General features: G+C 44.8%; 1 protein-coding gene across 1 annotated transcript in view; it reads right to left on the bottom strand.

Moving 5' to 3' along the window:
• Iqgap2 (IQ motif containing GTPase activating protein 2) overlaps positions 1-22241 on the bottom strand; it is a 256337-nt gene extending 234096 nt beyond the window's left edge. Inside the window, exon 1 of the mRNA XM_042690727.1 lies at positions 21955-22241. Within this exon, the coding sequence (XP_042546661.1) occupies positions 21955-22000 (46 nt within the window). The 5' untranslated portion in view covers positions 22001-22241. The remainder of the gene's footprint in view (positions 1-21954) is intronic.
• Between the last annotated feature and the right edge of the window lie 458 nt (positions 22242-22699).

Here is a 22699-nt window from a genome sequence, read left to right as displayed (position 1 = left end):
GTGGACCCTCAGCCCTGCTGTCACCGGGTCCCTCAGCATCAGAGCAACACGATGGGTCCCAAGCCCCACCCCAGAAATTAGTTCAGGTACACACCAGCCTGACTTGGACAAAATCATAATTTTTTTCCTAATGCCACTGAATTTCCTCAATTTGATTATGTAAATACAGTTAATTCCATTTGGGAGACCATGCAAGCTAAATACATCAACCCAACAGGAATGTGTCTACTCTTCTTCGAAAGCCATTATAAAAATATCATTTGGAATCACTGTACATTCCAGGAATTGGGCTGCCTGAAGGAGATGACCTCCCAGGAAGAGGAGCAAAATAGCAACCAGACCAGATAGACAGTCCACCTGTGCACAGAGCACTCCCAGTACACCTAGATTTTATGTTGAATAAAAATATTTTGGTACTCCCGAGGGAACCAAACTAATATATTTTAGACATTAAAAATCACACATAGACATTAAAAAAGCCACTGAGGTGGCTCAGTGGTAGAGTGCTTGCCTTGCATGCATGAGGCCCTAGGTTCGATTCCTCAGCACCACATAAGCAGAAAATGCCAGAAGTGGCAAAATGGCTCAAGCAGTAGAGCTCTAGCCTTGAACTGAAGAGCTGAGGGACAGCACCCAGGCCCAGAGTTCAGGCCCCACAAACAAACAACAACAACAAAAAACACACATAGCAATTCATCCTAAGAGCAATATAAGAATATTTATTCATTAAAAATTTGCCCAGCACAGAACTGTAAAAAAAAAAATCAATTCTTGCCAGGCACTAGTGGCTCATACCTATAATCCTAGCTACTAAGGAGGCTAAGATCTGAGGATCCTGGTTTAAAGCTAGCCTGGGGGAAGACCATGAGACTCTTTATTTCCAGTTAACCACCAAAAAGCCAAAAGAAGAGGTAGGGATCAAGTGGTAAGGAACAAGCCTTGAGTAGCACACACACACAAAAGAAAAACAAAAGAAAAAACAGGAGGTGGGATATGTTGTAGTTTCTCATTCACTCCCAAGCTTGTTGTGTCTAGCAGGCCCCTGGCTCGACTTTGCTGTGTGTACAATGGGTAGAAGCTGAAGCTCTGGACCTAAAGACACCTTCACCTCTAAGAGGAAAGGCAATGTATCTCAGTCACTTCACACTGGGCTCCCCACCTCATCTTCCCCCGAACCCAACTCTCTCCCTAGGACCCAACAGAGCCACAGGGACAAAGGGTAAGGGTCACTAGAGCAGCACAACTGCTCCTCATATAGCATCTGGGCTAGGAGAGTGGATCCCTGACTGCCTGTCACCCCAAACTGCTGAGTACCCTACAGACAGCCAAGGCCCACCTGAGGGAATACTTCGCCTCTGTGGTCTCTGTTCAAATCAAATCAGAGAGCTAGTGCACAACCCAGGGTCTAAAACTGAAGGGCCCACCTGAACCCTTCAGTGCCCATTTAGGAAATACAGCCATCTGTCTCACCTTGTCCTTTTCAAGTGCTCTTCTAATTAATTTCCAGGGAAACTTCCAGATGCCCTGGTCCTTAACTCCCTAACAGTCTACAAGGCTGCAGATGGGAAACAGGGTTACTGCTAGCATGTGGCCATGGAAAAATCTGTGTACGGTCCACTCCCTCTCCCTTAGCCCCCCATCCCCTCCACACACACACACTATGCACTACACCAGACTGTCCAAAGCCTTATGCAACCTTGTTACTCAGACCTCCTGGACATAGGTGCCAAGTTGTCTCTCATTGCCAAGGTGTATAGCTTACTAGAGTCTCCTAACTCCAGCCTGGCCTATAGGTCAAGTGTGTGCTTCCTCTGGGTGCTTATTAAAGGCTCAGACTGCAGAGGCTCAGGCCCCAGCCTATCCCAAGTAGAACTACAGTTGAACTGCACTCTCCAAGGACACATACATCCAATGTGGGCCACTCTGAACCAGAGAACCCTCTGACCTTTTCATCAGAACTAAACCTGTGAGACTAGTCATAGGAGAAATGGTTTTTAAAAGGGTGGGAAGAAAGCATAATCCCATTCCCAGCAGAAATACCTCATTATTCACACACTCATGAATGGGGAGACAGGAGCCTGGCTCGCTTTATTTCAAAGCCAAATCCAAGGGTAGGAAAAGCGAGTGAGGGAATTTTATTTGAAATCACCACCCACCATCACAAATGCAAATTTCTCCAGTAAATGGTACTATACAAGCCTAAGGTGGCAGGATGGCCAGGCAAAAGACAGCCTCATAAGATGAGATGGCCAGCAAACAGTTTCATTTCTTTACCTAGAGTGGCGATTCTCCACTGGGCAAGGTCTGGGGACATCTGGATTGTCCTAAGTAAGGGGGTGCAAGCATCTCAGAGATGATGCTAAACCTCGTACAAAGCCTAGGCCAGCCTACCACTCTCCATGCTACAGACCACTGGCAAGGATTTAGCCAATCTCCACCCCCCCCCAAAAAAATCATCAGTAGTGTCCAGGCTGAGAAAACCTGGTTGCAGGATTCTAGAATGTCATTGTCTCACCGCTTGGAGCCCCAAGCACCACACCAAGGTTCTCACACCAGTAAAAGCTTGTGCTTCCCTCACTTCCCAGACACCCCCACCCCCACCCCAGGCTCCAAGAAGGGCTGCTATTGAGTGTATGACAGCCAGGGACAGAGAGCCTGGCCAGTCCTTTCCGCAGGAAGGGCCTCGCTTGTCCCCTCATTACTCATGCAGCCCAGGCCTTCGGTTACCTATTATGAAGTCACGCATGTGCAGTGAAAGCTGGAAGGGGCCTGGGCAGTCCTCTAGCCCAGCTCCCTTGGCATATGAAAGGGGCTGCAGGCATCCTGGCAGACCCAGCACACAGACCCTTTATAACAGAGCAAAAGGAGCCCTCATTTGCAGGACAACAGAAAAAGCACAATAACTGGAGACAAACCTAGTGTCTCAAGAGTGAAGAATGCAAGCAATCATTGAAAGATACTGCTCTAGCATTAGCTCAACTCTCCTAAAAGTGCATCCTGCTTCTCCTTCTCTGGAAGGCACAGGCATCCTAATCCCAACTGTTTTGGGCATCCTCTCTCCCACCAATGATCACTGAGAACACTGTCTAGAAAGTGAACCTCATTTCACACAACAGAGAAAGACCATTCCTTACGTGCAGAATAATGATACATATTGCTTTGCCCAGTCTGGCCCAACTTGCAGTGTTGCTGTAGTGAAATTACTACAAGTTCCCTTTCCTAGGTGTCTCAGCTTGGACAATCAGTTATAACCTTTCTTCCAGGGCACACTGTTCCCAGGGAGAACAAAGCGGCAAGCCTGGCATGCTTTTGCAGAGACCTTAAAGTTAAACTCATGTGCAATTATGTCTAATTTGGCCTTTGCTGGTGACATGCCAACTGACCAAAATTCTGCCTGCTCACTAAAAAATGACTGGACACTGATGAAGGAAAACCCAGGTTAAGCAAACACGCTCTAATCTTGAAGGGGATATTGGCACAGACCATGGGAAAAGTGCTCTGAAGCAGACCTGCAAAGTTACTTACCCAAAGAATTGCCAGTTCAAATTCAGGGCATCTTTCTAGGGCTCTAAAAACTCACATCTCTGTGTGGTGCATATGCTCTGACTCAGGTGTGGTGTGAAGGAAGGCAGGGAGTTGGGTAAGAGTACCAGAAGGGCAAGGTCAGCAAGCTGATCATTGGCAATTCTCAACATTCACTTCTACCTGAGATGCTAAAAGCCCAAGCAAGTCAAGTCTCCCCCAAAGGGAACACTTCTCAAAACTGGAAGAAATTACATGAAAACAAATGTCATTTTCTCTCATAATATAATTAGAGCTCTCTCTGGGAAAAAAGAAGACTATAGAAGAGGAAATAGCATTCAATCTACAACTGTTAACAATTTGACGCATTTCCTTCCAGGCTTTCCCCCCTACATTGCTTAACTTCTCACTTCCCTAGTGGATCTTGTTTTTTCACTTTGTTATATAAGCATTTCTCCATAATATTATAATCTATTTATTTTAAATTGTGTCTGTGGTTCGCCAAATGGCAACAATTACAGCTGTTTGCTATTGAGACTTCAAACGTTTATGCATAACAGAAGGTAGTAAATAAAGAGGATGGAGAGGAGAAAAGAAACCAAACAACAAAATCTTAATGACAAGTCTGTCTCTCAGAATAGTTATTTTCCCCAGGGTACTGGGTTTTGAAGCCCTGCTGAAATCCTATTTGAGCCTGCATGGGTTCCAGAAAGATCAAGCAAACTCAGAGAAGGAAATGGTAGGGAGATCAGGGCTTACTCTCACCAAGGGTGAGAAGTAATGCTAAAAAGGAGAAAGCAGAAAGCATCTGACTGCTCACTGTCAGCTGTCATGCCTTCTCAGGGTCTACAGAATCCTTGGCATCTAGAGCAGTCATGGTGCCCTTAAGTTTCCCATCCTCTCTTCCAGTTTCCAACACACTTATGCCTTCTGCCACCATTCAGTTGTCTCTGCCTCCTAGGTTCTTTTCTTCTCCTGTTACTGGGTATTCTCTCCACACCATATACTTCACTCTGTGCTTTAGATCTGCTATCCCATTTTGTCCTAGTGATACCATCAGACAGGTACCATGATCTTAAATCATTTCAGTTTAAACAGAGGAAACCAGAACTAAGTAGTAGTAAGTGACAGAGTCCTACTGCTCTGGGTTACTGCGCCGTGGCCCCCACTGGAAAGCCACAGGGCCACCCAGAGCACAGGTGTGTCATCGAATGCTATTTCCATCTCACTTCCTGCCTACACAATTTTGTGGACATAAATCTGTTGGAAACGAGAAAGAATAAGTAGAGAAATTAGATAAAGGGAAAAATTAAAATAGACGAGAACAAGGAAGGCAGCAAGGATATAAATACCCTGAAAACCATGCTTAAACACTTCATGAATTCTATAGTTGAGTTCCAGATTTGGTTCTGTGCTTTCTATTTGCCAAACCAAAATACAGAAAGTGGAAGTTCATAAACGAGTTATAGATTTATCTCAGAAAGTCTTGTTGCTATGGAGATCATGTTGGAAAGATGTCTGTCTCTGCCATCCAGCCTGATCCAGGGCTTCACAACGAGCTTATTTTATACTTAACAGTTGACTAAACTGATAGGAATTACAATGTAAATGTGATGAACCATTCTAGTAAGGACTACACACTTCCTGGTTCCCTTACTTGGCATGTGCTAAAGTTACTGGGCATAGGTCTAAGTCAATGAGTTACTTGATCCTTCCTATAGTTGAAGGATGCTTTTCTGAGTACATGCTTGTATACGCATGTGCTCTCAGAGTTACTAACATCCACCACGGTTTTAATTTTTAATGTTCCCAAGGCTTTAGTTTATTATTTGGTTCTTGTGGACTCTTCCCACTCTTTCTTCTTTTTTGCTTTTGTGATGACATCTCAGCCTTGGTGATGACCAAGCTCAGATTGTAAAAACATAAACATCAGGACTGGAAATGTAGCTCATTAGTAAAGCTCTTGTACAGCATGTACAAAGTTCTGGATTTCATCTCCAGCACCACTAACAACAACAACAATAATAAAAACTACAGCAGCAGACACTAGCCAATACCACTAACTTGCTGCCTCTGCCTAGAGAGATGCCCCTCACCATTCACAATTAGCCAAAAGACACTATGCCAAGAAATTTAGGATGCCTACAAATCTACTTTCTCTGAAATTTAATGGCTATCCTGGGTTGAAGACTAGCAATTTTTTAAGGCAAGAACAAAAAAGGAAACTAGTTAAATACTTTATCCAAAAGACAGGGTACCAAGTACCAAGGTGGACTTTCTTGCAATTTAATTCCACAGGTACAAAGTCTGGTGTCACACCACTTGGGTTCCAATCCCACTATGTCACTTACTAGCTGTACCTTGGGTTAAGTGTCTTACTCTGTACCTCATCTTTCCCACCAGTCAACTGCTGATAATACCTCAGAACATGGTTACAGGATTAAATTGGTCATTTCATAAAAGTGTTCAGAACAGTACTGGGCATTTATAAGCATTAGCTATATTGGCTATTGTTAATATTATTAGAGTCTGACTGAGAAGGCTTTATGTCTTGCCCCTTCTCTTGTAACTATGTACACAAAACTACTTCTCCTGGTGCTGTCACCTCCTACCAAATGTGAAACATACTCTCTACAGCCTGTATGTGGGAACTGGAGACACATGGAAGACCTATGAAGAAGAGCAGGGCTTTCCACTGAGGTAGGAATGTCCAAGTTTCAAATTTTACTAAGCTCTTTTGCAAAGCCAACAGTTTTTCTTGTTAAGTAACCCTGGGAACTCCATGCATTGTACTTAGCACAAGCTGCAAACTAATCATTAAGAGACAACAACTTAGTTACTTGGAATTAGACTGGTGATCTTATCATTATCATTGCCACCCACAGACAAGGAGTGATTTTTCCAAATCGGCAGGAAGCTTGGACCATGCATCTTTGCCAAAGCACAATGAAGCCAGAATCCTCCAAACACACCTGCTGAGTCTGCACCCTGAGCAATTAAAATCACAGACACTCACCCTCAGGATAGGAAGGAGCTTCCCATAGGCGAAATTCACATTTGTCCAGAGCCCTCACTTGCTCCTCATACCAGTGTCCCTGTTAAGAACCACCATTTGAGAGGCCTCAGCTGCCAGTCTCATGTTCACCAACAGAAAGGCCACTCCATAAGGAGGGCACAGAAAAGGTGGAACAAGGGTGAACAGATACAACAGTGGTACTCACTAGACACTATGTGGAAAATGAACTGTACATCTTGTGGGAGTTGACAGGAGGGAAACAGTGAGAGAGCACAAGGGAAGGGGAGACATGGTTCAAAAAGAAATGTACTCGTTACCTGACTCATGGAACTGTAACTTCTCTGTAAATCACCTCTACAATAACAAATATCTATGTATATATACATAAATATGCATATATGTGTGCGTGTATATAGAGAGAGAGAGAGAAAGAGAAAGCAATAACTCATTTAAAAATAACAGTTTCTAGTCAAGTGCTCCCAATCATAATCCCAGCTACTTAGAAGGCAGAGACCAAGAGGATCTTTGTTCAAGGCTAGCCTAGGCAAAAGTTAACACGACCCCAATTCCACCAATAAGCTAGGCATGCTGATATGCACCTGTCATCCCAGCTATATAGGAGACACAGGTAGGAATACTGAGGTCTGAGGCCAGTCTCAGGCAAAAATAAGAGACCCAACCTAGCTAGATGCAGGTAGTTCACACCTATAATCCTACACAGGAGGCTGAGATCTGAGGATCACAGCTCTTAGCCAGCCCAGGCAGAAAAGTCTGTGAGACTATCTCCAATAAACTACCCAGAAAAAGCTGGAAGTGGCACTGTGGCTCAAGTGGTAGAGCTTTAGCCTTGAGCACAAGGAAACTCAGGGACAGTACCCAGGCCCAAAGTTCACGCCCCAAGACCAGAAAAGAGAGAGAGAGAAAGAGAAAGGGGAAGGGGAACCCAACCTAAAAAAGAACTGAATAATAATCCTTTAAAAAAGAAGTGTGGGAGTGGAGGGAGATGTGGTTTAATTGGTAGAGTACCTGCCTAACAAATAAGAATCCCTGAGCTCAAACTCAAGTACTGCCAATAAAAAAAGAAAGAAAGCAAAGGAAGGAAAGAGGGAGAGAAATAGGGAAGAAGAGAGATCAAAAAAGAAAAGAGAAAAAAGAAACGACAGCTTCTGGGGACAACTGCCGTTATCCAGATTATCTTTGGAGCCAATGGGAAATACTGTGATATTAGATAAAACTTCCTTTAACTTTAGAAAAAAATTATTAGTATTATAAAGGTGTTGTGCAGAGGGTTAACACTTCCATAAATTAGGTAAAGACTACATTTTTGGACAATATCACCCCTTAAAACCTCCTTTAACTTTTAACTTTACATAGATGAATCCATGCAATTCTGGTTCTGATTGACCATTTTAGTGCAAATCATGAGTCAAGAAACTTCTCACCTTGCCCAAAGTCTCTCACAGCTAATATTTGGAGAATCAGGCTAACAAACTGGACCAATAGTCTATTTTTAAAATCCCATATGCAGCCAGATGCTGGAGGTTCAAGTCTGTAATCTTAGCTGCTCAGGATCTGAGGATCTTGGTTTGAAGGTAGCCTGGGCAGGAAAGTCTGTCAGACTTTTATCTCCAATTAACTAGCAAAACGTTGAAAGTGGAGGTGTGGCTCAAGTGGTAGGGTACCAGCCTTGAGCCAAAAAACTAAGAGATAGCTCTCAGGCCCTGATTTTAAGCCCCAATACTTGCACCAGAGAGAGAGAGAGAGAGACAGAGACAGAGACAGAGACAGAGACAGAGAGACAGAGAGACAGAGAAATCCCATATTTCCCAGAGAGTTGGCTTATGGCCTCATTATTTACTATTTTTACAGACAAAAGGCAGAAATAAATAATGTTAGTTATACATAGTAACAATAAAAAAGTAGACTCCAGTTCTTGTCACCCAATGTCACCAAGAAGTTTTGTCACAACCAGATTTTATTCCCATTTTTCTTTGTTCTGTTCGAAGATAAGATAGAGCCACACAAGGCTTCCCAAGAGGTAGGCTGAAAAAGTCTAAAGACCCATATTTGATTTGAATCCTCCTTGAATCAAATGTACTTTGCTCTTCCAAGTATTCCTCCATTCATTCTAAAAGTAAGGGATTACTTCCCACTTCTGAATATACACCCAAAAGAAGGGAAAGCAAGAACTTGAGTAGTGTGTACACACTGATCATAGCAATATAATTCACCATAGCCAAAAGGTGAAAACCAACCTACGTGTCTATGAACAGAGGACTGGATGAAGCCAAATGTAGAATACACACATAGCATCCATAAAGGGGAGTATTATTCAGCCTTTAAATGAAAGGAAATCTTGGCACATGCTACAGCACAAATGAACAAACACTAAGGGCATACTAAGTGAAATAAACCAGACGCAGAAGGACCAACACGATATGATTTCACTTGATTTCACTTCGGTAAGTCACCTGGGGTGGTCAAATTAAGAGATACAGAGTAGCATGGAGGTTAAGACAGTATGTATGGAGGAAAAAGTGTAAAGTTATTATTAAAACAGTACAGAGTTTCAGCTTGGGGAGAAAAGAAGTTCTGAATGTAGTTGATGATGTTATACAACAGTGGAATAGTTACACAACAGTGTAAATGTACTTCTGATGCTGCAGGCTGCTCACTGGAAAATGTTTACAACAAGAATTGTACGTTGTATGTATTTCACCACATTAAAATATGCACATTACATGTGGAACTTAATTAACTCAATGGACTTCAAAAAATGGCCTCACAGTGGAGGACTTAAACTGCCTCATCACTAGAAGCGGGAGACCGGACACTGCGGCCAGACATGACCCATGTAGGGGAAACGAGAATCACTCCTGAGACATTCATACCTGGAAACTGGCCTGAACTCCACAAAGACCTAATGGAGATGTGGGGGGTATTCACTGCTCCAGCCCAGGGGAGTCTAAACGGGCAGAGCAGTCACAGGCAAATGAAGGGGGGCTCTGAAGGGCAGTTGGGGAAATTATGTGGGTTTATGTTGTCCCACAAAACTAAGAATGATGGCTGCTGTGGTCCTCTCTGAGATTCTGAAGATTCAAACATGAAAAGCCAAAATAAAAGAAAAATACCATACTGGAATTAAAGAGAAGGTCAATCTTTTTTCCAGATGTAGAAAGAAGCTCAGAGTCTGGGGCCATGGCTCAGATGGTGTAGCACCTGCCTTGCAAGTAGAAGTGCTAGGTTAAATCCCCATACCAAAGACTGGGAGGCTCAGAGAAATCATACTTAGAGAAAGAGTAACTGGTACTTCAGTCCAAATCTCAAGATGCCAGAAGCTGCCCTTGGTGGCACAGTGCCTCCCATCTCTCACTAATCCAGGTTGACAATACTTCCTAGGTTACTTCTAGAAGGTGGAGCAGTTGGATTTCAAGTTTGAGGCCAGCCCAGATAAACAGTAAAACTTTATCTCAAAAACAAAGCACAAACAAAAGGGCAGGGGATGTAGATCAAATTGTAGAGTTCTTGTCTAGCATTCACGGGATGCTGGGTTCAATCCCAAGTACCACACAATAAATATATTACTATATAGAAGCAATTTTAAGTTTCATGTCTTTCCTAGAGTTCACCTATTCAAACATGAAGTTGCAGCCAGAGTCTACACTGGAGAAGAAGATATAAGCCCAAATCCTCTAAATAATCAGCCAATTCAAGCCAAAAGAAGCAAACACAATCCCGGAGACTCAAGGAAGAAGGTTTTAAGGCAATATCTAGAAGTATCAAACAAGGCTTTGGATTTTCATGGGAAAAAAACCCCACTGCACCTTCACACATTCTTTTTAAAAATATAAACATGACCAGGCACTGGTGGCTCATGCCTTGTAATCCTAGCTACTCAGGAGGCTGAAATGTAGTTCAAACTCTGGTCAGAAAAGACCAGAGACATCTCCAATTAACCAGCAAAATGCCAGAAGTGGAGGTATAGCTCAAGTGATAGAGTGCCAGCCTTTAGCAAAAAAGTCAGGCAAGAGCAGAAAGGCCTGAGTTCAAGCCCCTGTACTAGCAAATTAATTCATCCATTAAAAGCAAACATGTTTTTCATTTGAAAAATAAAATTCATTAGCAAATCCATAACAAAAGCAAGAGCATGTTTCTATTAACTCTGTAATGACGTTTTCTTTTCTTAAAAGAATACTTTATTGTTATTAAGAAGGGTTACCATTTCATAACTCAGATAATGAGTACATTTCTTTTTTTTTAATGTCACCCCTTCCTTCACTTTCTCCCAGTTTCCCCCTCCTATCCCTGCCCACAAGTTACATAGGTCATTTTCCACAGAGTGTTTACCGAATAGCATGATTACATTTGTTCACCTTTCTTCCCTCCCTTTTTGTACCTCTCTTTACCCACCCCCAAAATAACCGCCACCACCACCACCTCCAACAAAAACCCGTTTCCATTTCCTGGAATTAGTTTTGATGAACAGTATTTAAAATGTTCAGAAGTTATACCTTTGGGTTCCTCCACTAAGGGTATCCTCCTTTAGTCTGACAGTGTGTGAATGCCTAGAGTCCTGTATAGGTTATCATGTAATGACCCTTTCTTGAACAAACTTCCTGAGCTCTCCTTGCCAGGCTCTGGGAAGGCTGCCTTTTCTGGAGCTTTCCTGGGTGCCAGGGTTTAACAGGTGATAAATGGAAAACCCATTCCATGAGATCTGCTGTGTGACTGACACCTTGCCAACCCAATCCTGTGAAGCCTGCTCAAGTAAACCCAAGCTGAAGCACTTGAGTTTCCAGTGGGGAACCGGCCAAGTGTGGCTGAGAGAAATGGCCCCTTTGGGGAAGATGAAGAGTAAAGGGGTGATAAGTAATGATTTTATCAAACACTGGAATACAAGAGAAAAAAAACCAGGTAGGAAGGAGAAGATAGCAGAATGGGTGTGCAATTTGGAAGTAAGTAAGCAAGATTCTCTTTTCTACTGGGTTTTTTTCCGGTGCATGGGAACTGAGCCCAGAGTCTCAACATGCTAGGCAAACATGCTAGGCTGAAACCCTGTCCCTAAATGTTCCACTTACCCAGTTCAGTTGAGCTTCTTTAGGTCCAGACACCTAAAACTTGGCTAACTTCTCAACACAGTGGGCCTGAAGGCTGTCAGATGAAACCAGTGTTCCTCCTCCATCTCCTTACTTTCCCTTGTACGCTACCTATCACAGAGCTCACCACAGGGTTGGCTGACAAGGTTGGTGGTGAACTCTACAATCTGAGAAAGACTCAGACATATTTTAAGCAGCCCTGTCTCATGTAGATGACATAAGAAATCCTGCATACCATGGCAACTTAATCCTGGAAGCCTAAATAAGAGAATCCTGGTAAATCCAGAGTGGTCCCTCCTAGCTCACACTCAGGTATGCATGCAAGTGACAGCTCCAAGATCACTGTGAGGTGATATAACATTGCAACCCAGAACCCCAAAACCCCACCAACTTTATTTGGAACCAGTACCAGAAAATATGGGATTTTGTTTTGTTGTATGGAACAGGGCTGGAACTCAGGGCTTCTCACTTGCTCTACTTTCTTGCTTGGCTGGCATACAGCCACTCGAATAACACCTCCAGCCCAGCATTTTGCTGGTTAATTGAAGATGGAGTCTCATTTCTGTACACACTGGCTTCAAACCGCAACTCTCTGGATCTTAGCTTCATGAGTAGCTAGGATTGCAAACGTAAACCACTAGCACCCTGCTGGCCTTTGTTTTTGTTTTATTTTTTTCAAGCATACATACACAAGGATAAATCTGATCCCCTTCTAAATTGGTAGGTTAAACTATATTTCCATAAACATAACAGGAATTTTTAGTGGTTAAATTCACTTCTGCTCAAGTGGGAAAGAAGAACAATGAGAGGACAAATAGAAGACAGCAATAGAAAAGGGGAGATAACCATTGCTACCCACCATTCACAGGCTGAGCCTATGTACTACCCATAACCCTTTGAACATACACTGTCTCATCCACATTTTTCAGATGAGGAAAGTAAGGCACACAGAATTAAAACAACTTACCCAGCTGCACAAGGAAGGCAAACCTAAAGTCTACAAAAAAATGTGCACCTGGCACTTGAAAGCTCTTGAAATTCATATGCCAGGTAATAGAAATAAGTTTCTCATTTAGACAAGCAGTAATCATATATTAAGCAAAAATGGTAGCAATAGAAAATATTTCTTGAACAAGGGTACCAGGGCACCAGCCTATTAGCTAGATAGTTAAGTATGAGGAAAACATGTTTCAATCACATGCTAATCAAGTCCACTTGCATTAGGGAATGTATTAGCATTACTATAGATTGAGTTCATGCTGCCAAAAAATACAAGAACTGAGACAAAACTTACTAGGAAGTAACGGGTCTACCAAGTTTGTATGTGGATGTGGATGTGTTCTGAGACTGAGCACAGGGTCCATACACATGCTAAGTATCCACTGATTGATTGGAACAGATTCTTGCTTTTCTGCCCAGGCTGATCTCAAATTCCTGGGCTCAAGTGATCACCCTGCCCCAGCCACCCTAGTAGCTGGGACCAAAGGCGTACAGCACCATGCCTGGCCAATGTTTTATGCTATGTAAAAATATTTTCCTTCAGAGATTCTACAGGAGTAGAAAAAAAGAGCACAGTTCAGTTTTCTCCTTTAGGGTCTCAAATAAAAACAAACAAACAAAACTACCAACACCCTTTATAAAAATACAGATCTGTAATCGCCTTGCAAAGAGGAAATGAGCTGTGAATACTTATGCCTATTAAATAATGTTCCTGCTAACATATTCAACAGTTAGCAAAAATGTGAATGAATGAAAAAAGAAACCTGTATATCGATGTGGAGAAAAAAGAAGACATCTTCCAATTCTTACCGTCCATCCCCATCCCCACACCCAAGGGGTAGAAACCTAGAATTGCCAGGCATAGGACCTCCTTTTTACACAAGAAGCCCCAGCCTTGGCCAATGGTCCTAACATTGGAAACCCTAGCAAATTTTTCCCTTCAAAATCATATTTGTCTCAAGAGGAGGGACAAGTAATCTTATTAAAGCCACATCAAGACAGATTATAAAATATAAACACAAACCCTTAAAAAAAAAATCAGTGCCTGGGTTTGTATGTGGTCCCTGAGCATGCTCAAAGCAAACCCAACAAGGAATGCTATGCATAAAACATTCTGTAACAGGCCCATGTGTTTTCACTTACTTGACAAAAACCTGCCAACATGGTGGAGAAGAGTAATAGTATATTAGAAATGTCTTTTTACCCTTCCAATGCCCCATGCATCAACATCACCTGGAAGGCTTGTTAAATTGAAGGGGGTTAGGGGCGGGGGAGCAGCCCTAGTGTTCCTACAGGTCTGGGTGGGGCCAGGCATCAGGTATCTGTCTTTACAAGTTCTCAGGCAACATTCTGCTATTGCTGCTCCAGTGACTGCTCTCTGAAACCCACAGCAACGATGGAGAAACAGCTGTCTGCTACTGTTAACACCTTGACAGGAAGGGCCATATGTAATACACGACTGTCAAATTGTATTTGATCTTAGCCAAAAGCCAAGACGTGATATATGATGTTAAAGTTAGAGAAGAGTCAAATTAGGTTTTGTAAAATCAGTGGGCTTCTGGCCAAAAAGGAGTCTTAACTATTGAAAAAGTTCTTCAAACAACAGCTAAGAAACTAGAAACATGGTCTTCGTCATTCTTTAATAAAACTACAATGTTGTCACTGGAAGTCATTACATCTCCTGTGAAAGTGAGGAGAGGTGAAAATTGTCACAAGTAAGGGAGGGAGGGGGGATAAAAGAGGAGAAATATTACCCTCAGAGAATTTACTCTAGATCTTTGTCCTGCTTTAACTATATCTGTTTTTCTCACCTGTTCTCAGAGAAATCCCCTGTCCTTACTGAAACAATCAGACAGTGCTGCTCATCCAAAAGACATTCCCAGCTGGGCGCCAGTGGCTCGCACCTATAATCCTAGCTACTCAGGAGGCTGAGATCTGAGGATCATGGTTCAAAGCCAGTCAGGGTAGGAAAGTCCATGAGACTCTTTATTTATTTATTTATTTATTTTTTGTTGGTCATGGGGCTTGAACTATAGGCCTCAGAGCTGTCCCTCGGCTCTTCAGCTCAAAGCAAGCCCTCTACCATTAACCACAGCACCACTTCTGGTTTTCTGGTGGTTTATTGGAGACAAGAGTCTCATGGACTTTCCATACCTGAGCTGGCATTTCTCAGATCTCAGCCTCCTGAGTAGCTAGGATTACAGGCATGAGCCACCAGCGCCCAGCTCATGAGACTCTTATCTCTAATTAACCACCAGAAAACTGGAATTGGTACTGTGGTAGACCATTAGCCTGGTACTGTGGTAGACCATTAGCCTTGAGCTGAATAGCTCAGGGACAGCACTTAGGCCCTGAGTTCAAGCCCCACGACAAAAGAAAGAGTGAGTGAGCGAGAGAGCGAGAGCAAGAGAGTGAGCAAGAGAGCGAGAGAGAGAGAGAGAGAGAGAGAGAGAGAGAGAAAGAGATTCCCAAGCCTAACCATGAGAGAAGATATCAAGCCTCCCACACACCCCCCCCACAGCTAGCTTTTCCTCTTTCCCATTGCACTGGGCTACTCATTCATGAATAATGAAAAAAAAAACTTTTCTAAGCATTTCAAAAAACAAACAGATATTTCAGTGAGGGACTGGCTAAAGCAACTCACAAGATGGCTCAATTTGACCTGTGCTGCCTATAAAGGATTCCATGATCTGTCTTCTTGTAATTACCCCCTATCTACCCACTGCAGTATCCACAGATCTAAACCTGAATCCCAGCAAACTACCCACACAACAAATTCACTCTCTACTTCCTCAAGGTCATGTTCAAACTCAGTACCTTCAGGAGGCCTTTCCATTCCTAAGTCCAAACTCATCCCACTCACACTGTCACTTCCGCTGACCCTGACAGTGCACTTGGAATATAAGCATTATCGTTTACCTCTCAGATTCTCTTGCAAACTGTAACTACCTTAGACATAATCCCCTCATCTACATCTCGTGCATATTAGCTGATCTATTCACTTTAGTATATGCAATTTGCTCAGAATGATGAGCCAAGAGCCATATTGGTCACTTCCAGGAATCTGATTCCATACATGCCCCAAGAACTCAGGCAGTCAGAGGTAGTTGGGATTGAACCCCACATCTGTCAGCTTTGCCACTGCCTCAACACCAGACCGCTTCTCAAGAGGGAAAGATAAAGGAAGACCGATCAACACTAGGTGGGGTGGAGAATCTGAGTCAGGAGGATAACAAGTTTAAGGACAGCCCAGGCTGCATAGTGAGACATTTTTAAAATATTAATAAAAATAATTAATGAATAAAAACAAGAAAAAATCAAGCAATAGTATCTGAAAGTACGCAGTTTACGAGTCAGAGGCCCAACTTCAAGTTGCTGCCCATTTCTTATCATATGCAGACTTTAAGGCATGCCCAATGTAGGTAATTAAGTGCATTTTATAAATAATCCCATTTGGAGTCATTGGTATATTGATATATTAATCATGGAAAAAAGTCTTTTTTTCACTTCAAGTGCCTCTGTGAACTGGGTTACCTTCATGTATTCATGAAAGCCTCTAACAAATCTGAATGTGCTTGTGCTCCTGTCTATGTTTTCTAGGGGAAAACTATAAAGCAAGAATATGGACTCTTAAAAAAAAAATACCATGCATCCTGTAGGCATAAGCACCTAGCTCACATCCAAGCTACTCAGGAGGCTGAGATCTGAGGATCATATATCAAAGCCAGAGCAGGTAAAGATCCAGAAGGAGAGCTGTGGCTCAAGTGGTATAGCACCAGCAGAAAAAGCTAAGGAACAGCAATGGCCCAGGCCCTAAGTTAAGCCCCAGTACCAGCATCTACATACCAAAAATAAAAATAAAATACCATGTGTCTGTTTTACCCAGAGAATGCCATTCAAATGGCTACAGGTTTCTGTAAATCAGGACAAATAGCTGAAAGAAGTAGAGGACAACAAGCCCCCGTGCCTCAGGCCAAACAAGTTGGCAATAGAGAGGGGATGAGGAAAGGCTTCTTTCTAGGTCTGACTACATAGCACTTCAAGTTCCCATAAGCAACTAGCTGTGTGGCCTGGACACAATGTCATGATTTCAGTTTCTCTGGTCTTCCCCAAAGTAATAATGAGCAATTGATAGTAATAATACAACACATGAAAGGCACTCAACCTTAGTTCCATTCTCCCATGCTAACTGCTTGTTCAGAGCATTAGTAGCTTTGGATACTCTTTTGGTTACCATGAATCCTGGACAAATATTAGATCTATTTGTATGCAAGCCATTAACTAAACAGTACTGTCGAAAAGCAAAGGAAGTCAAGAGACTGCCTGTGCAGATGGCTCATGCCTGTAGTCCTAGCTACTCAGAGGCTGAGATCTGAGGACTGCGGTTCAAAACCAGTCCTGGCAGGAAAGTCCATGAGACACTTATTTCCAATTAATCCCCAGAAAACCAGAAGTGGAGCTGTGGCTCAAAGTGGTAGAGTACTAGCCTTGAGCAATATAGCTCAGGGACAGTTCTCAGACTCTGAGTTCAAGCCCCAAGACCAAAAAAAGCAAGACAAGGACAAGAGGTGTAACTCAGAGGCAGAAAGAGCATTGCCTGGCTTCCCCAAGATCCTGGGTTCCATCCTAAATATCATGTGCCATGCATACATGCATACACATACATACACACACACAACTACACACACTACCATACACCAAACGTATGGATTGGAAGGGTAAGAAGCCACAGGAAATCAATAGTTCCCTAGAGAAAAAGAGGTTAGCTAACACCTTAAATAACATTAAATGTTAAAATGAACTTGGAATTACAAGCTTAAACTCTCCCAAACAAGTCATTTTGACTAACACATGTAATTAAAGTTAAAAGCATACTAAAGTAACACTTTAACTGTTGACCTTAAAGCCCCTTCTGGAAAAGCTCAACCAAGACATGAGGCCCATGAAGGAATAGCTTGACTCTTGTCTACCCAAGACAACAGCCCACAGCGGCACTGCCTACATTTCCTCAGAGGAAACAGAAGTGCTGATAGAACATTAACGCCAAGCATACATATGTGCTTAGCTAACCCATTGTACACAGCTGGATTCAGCTAGTAAGAACTCACAGTTCTCCATCTCAGATTGGTAATTGTCACAGAATAAGGTTCAGTTGTCTTCACTACCTCAATACTTATCCAGTAACCAGGAGATTAAGAACTCTCGTTCAAACAAGAGTATTATTCAAAAGCTAATAGTAGCACCCTATGGTGATACATAACTGTAATCCCAGTTACTCTGGAAGCTAGATAGGAGGATTCAGGTCTGAGGCTAGTCCCAAGAAAAAGAATATGCCTCTATCTGAAAAACAAATTATAAAAGCAAAAATACCTGGGGGCACATTCCTGGAAGCAGAGTACCTATCTAGCAAGTGTGAGGCCGCTGAGTTCAAACCCCATTGCCCTAGTACTGCCAAAAAAAATACTCTTCCACCAACACACACAAACACACACGAAAATACACATACATGTGCTCTAGACTTACACTGCAGTTTAAAAACCAACAGGGAGGGGCTGGGAAGGTGGCTCAGTGGTAGAGTACTTGCCTTGCATACATGCGGCCCTGGGTTCGATTCCTCAGCACCACATAAGCAGAAAAAGCCGAAAGTGGCACTGTGGATTAAGTGGTAGAGCACTAGCCTTGAGCTGAAGAGCTGAGGGACAGCGCCTAGGCCCAGAGTTCAGACCCCATCACCAACAAAAACAAAAAACAAAACAAAACAGGGAAATTGATCACCATTCTTTTCACAATGTGTAAAACACTCACACACACACACATACACAAACAAGAATCTCACTTTCCAGAGCAGAAACCCACAGTTTTACATAGGTTACAGTGACAGTCAGTGACCCACAATCAGTGACCCACAGCAACTCTGAAATGTTGATTAGATTATCAGTGGTGACTGAAGTCATCTTTCCAGCCACAAAGCCCCTTTTGCTCTCCCTGCTCTTTTGAACTTTCAAGAAATAATTGGAAAGAGAACTTTTGACAGGTCACAGCAACAACACGTTTTCAGAACTAATGTGGCAAACACAACATGGTTCATTACAACACCACCAAAGGTATTTGCAAATCACAGCTGAGCATCAGTGTTATTTAGAGTTGGGTTTGAATACAGAATCAGTTCTGCATGTGACCCTGCCTGAGTCTGCATGAGGGGAGCATCTATCATCTCTTCCCTCATCCATTCTTTCCTGACATTGTGTTACTGAGTTGATATTTCAGCTTGGTTCTGTAAGCATCAGTATCACGCCACTTAATGTCAAAGTCCCTAGGAAAATTGCAGGATTTAAATGGAAAGTAGTCTATGCAATTTTAATTCAATGCTCCTGTGTACAAATCAGATTTCTGAAGCAATCCTGCATCTGTCAGAAAGCTGAGAAGGCTTGCAGCCTGCTGAAGAACACATTGAGAACTCCCTCAAGGGCAACTTCTGATGTATTTTACAGACTCTCAGCCTGGTGGGAAGGGGAAGACCACAGCAGCCCTGAGCCAGTTAATTACTTTGTGTAGGAATTTGGAATTACTGAATGTAGACTGTTCAGGGAAGTAGAGCAGATGGCAGGACAAAAGCCCACACCTGACCCAAGTTAAACAATTTCACTGAAGCCATCAAAAAGTTGTTAAAGCCTCAAAAACTTACACTAAAAATGTTCAACATTCTCATTACCTTACTGATGTAACTGTAACCTCCCTTTACAGCATCGTTACAAGAAAATAAAATTTTTAAAAATGTTCAGCATTGGCTGGATACCAGTGGCACATAGCAACTCAAGAGGGGACATGGATCAAGATGCATTGTATTCATGAGCTGACAGTTGTTGAACTGTAAGCTTACTTAAAGATAATAAAATTATAGTTTAAAGAAATGAGACCTGAGGATCCCAGTTCAAAAACAGCCTATACAAACATATCCAAGGGACCCTTATCTCCAACTATCCAAAAAAAAAGCCAGAAGGGAGGCAGCGCTCAAGTGGTAGAGCGCCAGCCTGGAGTAGAAAATAACTAAGCAAGACTTCAAGGCCCTGGGTTCAAGCCCCAGTACTAGCACATGCATGTGCGTGCACACAAACACACACACGGGGCAGCATTGAAAATAAAATGGCAATCATTTATTGGTGCCTTATATTTAATTGTTGGGGAGAAAGCAAGCCTGTGTAGTTCAGTTAGAGGTTTTCTTCAACCTCTACCTACCTCCTTGCCAAATTAATTCAAAAAACAAGCAAACCAAAAAAACAAAAACAAAAAAAAAACCCAAACCCCACAACCCTGTAACTCATGCAACAGGGAAAGGACAGATCACTGTGATCCTTCCCTGGTCTTTCTGAGAACAGTCTCCAGCTGACTGTTGACAGAAAACAACCACCAGAAATTGTACTGACACATCAAACCATCTCCTTTGGTATGAATACTCGATATCATGGAGTGTCTATTAACAATAGTATATTCTGCTACTTTGCATGTTAAAACACACTGTAAAACATCCATTCATCAACCAGTGACAGACTGGCTGTGTAATGGAGTCTGTAGTTCATGGTGATGCTAAGGCCACAGAAACCTCAGCACACAAGTCTGTTTTTGACTCGGTTCAGAAGCCACTGAATGGCAGCACTTGAGGAGCCCAGGGAAGGTAAAGTGACTCCAACAATGGCCTCCAGATAGCAGATTGGTGAGGGAAGTTGCAGGAAGACTTCCAAGGTAGGGGGCCCCAAGGACTATGAGCCTCGGGGCTTGCCAGCTCCAAGCCTCCCTGATTATTTCTGAAGCACACTGAAGCCACGGGGTCAATTCAATGAGAATCCAGGCGCCCCCTCGGAGGCCCGCGCTGAGGTGGATGGGAACGCAGCGTTCACTCACCACCTTTGGGCCAGGCTGCAGTCTGCCTGGCTGATGAGTGATAACACGGGACCGTGCAGCACCCGCAGGCCACTCCGCATGCGCATACGTTCCAAGCTGTAGTGAGCTACCTGACCTTCTGAGAGCTTATCACATTCAAGGACTTCCAGAGACCTAAGGTTGACACTACAACCCTAGATGAGCCTCCCCCAGCTCTGCTGCCTGGTTTAACCTAACTGCAAACTAATTAAGGCCTCATCCACCATTGAATGCATATCTCAGAGGCCTTTCTCACAGCCTGACACCACCAAAGGTCATATAGGAAAACTAACCTTTGACACTCGACTCCAAGACTGGGGGAAAATGGCAGGGGGAGGGGTGGGGGAACTTCTTTTGAAAATTATGTCCGTGGCCCTACCCACAACCTACAAACACCTACACACAACACACCTTGCTGGCAGGTACCACCCACCAACCTTAATCTAAATCTGGTACCTTTGCCACCAAGGCCAATTCAAGCAAAACATTAACCTGTGGCCATGGGTTCACTAACAGGGCCAGCCCTGGAGAAAGACAGCCAACTTTCTGTTTGTTTTAAAGGAAATACTTCCTGGCACATGTTTAGGACTCTGAACTCTGCACACGAAGCCACGTGGTTGGTGCTAATCTGGCTCCATCCACTCACGATCGCCCAAGGCCACCTCTTTCTGAGGGCAGCCCATGGCGGGGTAATCGGGCTCCCAGTTCCGCGCAGCTATCCCCAGGCGCATACTGGATGGGGGGGGGGGGGAGGAGGCGGGGTGCAGGAGGGCTGGTGCGAAATGTCTCTTGGGGCTTTGGCAGGAAAGGATTCACATCCGTGCGACTAGAACTGGCTCCAGAGGCTCAGGTGAGCCCGAATAGAAGGAGCGGGATAGGAAGAGTCGCCTCCTTTCCAGGAAAGCCGCCGCCGCCACGAGCAGAGCGCGCGGACACACTACTTGGGGTGCCCACCTGTAGCCACGGCAAACAAACTTCCAGCCCCTTCTGGCTTCAGAAGAAATCAAGTCCCTTACGCCACCACCTGGCCCCAGCTGGCAGCGGCCCGGGGCTTTCGGGGCTCCTCACCTGATACCCCTAAAATCTCCACCTGGCCGGGCCCAGAGCCCAGCCCCGGCGCCCGTGGAGGTTCGCGGAGTGGGGGTGGGGGGGTCAGGGCTTGCAGCGGGAGATTCGGAATTTGGAGGGAAACGCGGGAAGACGCTCCTCGCTGCTCTTTGCAACTCCAGCTCCCAACTTTGCCAGCCTCTACCCTCCGGTTCCCCCTCGAGGCGCACGGCCGGCTTCTCCTCTCCCCCCGCCCCCCGCCCTGCCCCACACACCCCGGGCGATCTCTCCCAGGCGATCCTCGGTGGGGAGGACTCCCCAAGCTTGGCGGGAACCCCGCGCGCTCGGCGTACTTACAGCCATAGCGAGGTCTCTGCAGCGACGGCAGCTCTTCGTGGGGCATCCTGCGCGGTTCCGAAGCCCCTCCTGGGGCGCGCGCCCCGCGGCTCCCTTCGCTGGCCAGGCTCGCGGGCCCCGCGCCCCGCCGGCGCGCTCGGATCCCGCCTCCCGTGTGCCTTCGCCCGGCCGATCCCAGAACGGGCGACGGGCTCCCGCGGTGCTCCCTCGCCGGCGCCCGCTGCTGCCGCTGCGCGCTGACACCCGAGCCCAAGTGAACTCTCCTCCCTCTCCCGCCCGCCGCCTGCAACCCGCCGGCCCGCCGCCCGCCGCCGCCTCGCCCAGCAGGTTTCCTTTCTCCTCCCGCCCGGCCCCGTTATTCACCGCCGTGCGAGCGCGCGCCGCCGCACAGCGACCCCTACCGAGCGCCGGGCGCAGTTCAGGCCCGCGTGGGCCCGCCCCCGCCCGGCCCCTTCTCGGCCCTCGGCGCGCTGGGAGGAGAGGGCCGAGCCGCACTTGCGCCCGAGACCCCGGCCACTGCAGCCCTGCGCCCGGCCTGCAGATAGAGGCCACCTTGCACAAAGTTTCACTGCCGGAGCCTTTCAGAGGCTGGGAGTGAACCGACGTGGGGAACAGCTAGAAAGCCCGCAGGAGACGGGAGACCAGGGCAGCCCCGATTGCCCCGAGTGAGGGACCCCAGCGCGCGTCTCCTTTTCCTCGGGGCGCTTGCACGTGGACTCGTTCGCGTTCTCTTTTCTTTGCGACT

This window comes from Dipodomys spectabilis, unplaced genomic scaffold, assembly GCF_019054845.1.
Source record: "Dipodomys spectabilis isolate Male_0828 unplaced genomic scaffold, ASM1905484v1 ptg000140l, whole genome shotgun sequence".
Classification (NCBI taxonomy): Eukaryota; Metazoa; Chordata; class Mammalia; order Rodentia; family Heteromyidae; genus Dipodomys; species Dipodomys spectabilis.
This window is presented reverse-complemented; position numbering and strand designations above follow the sequence as displayed.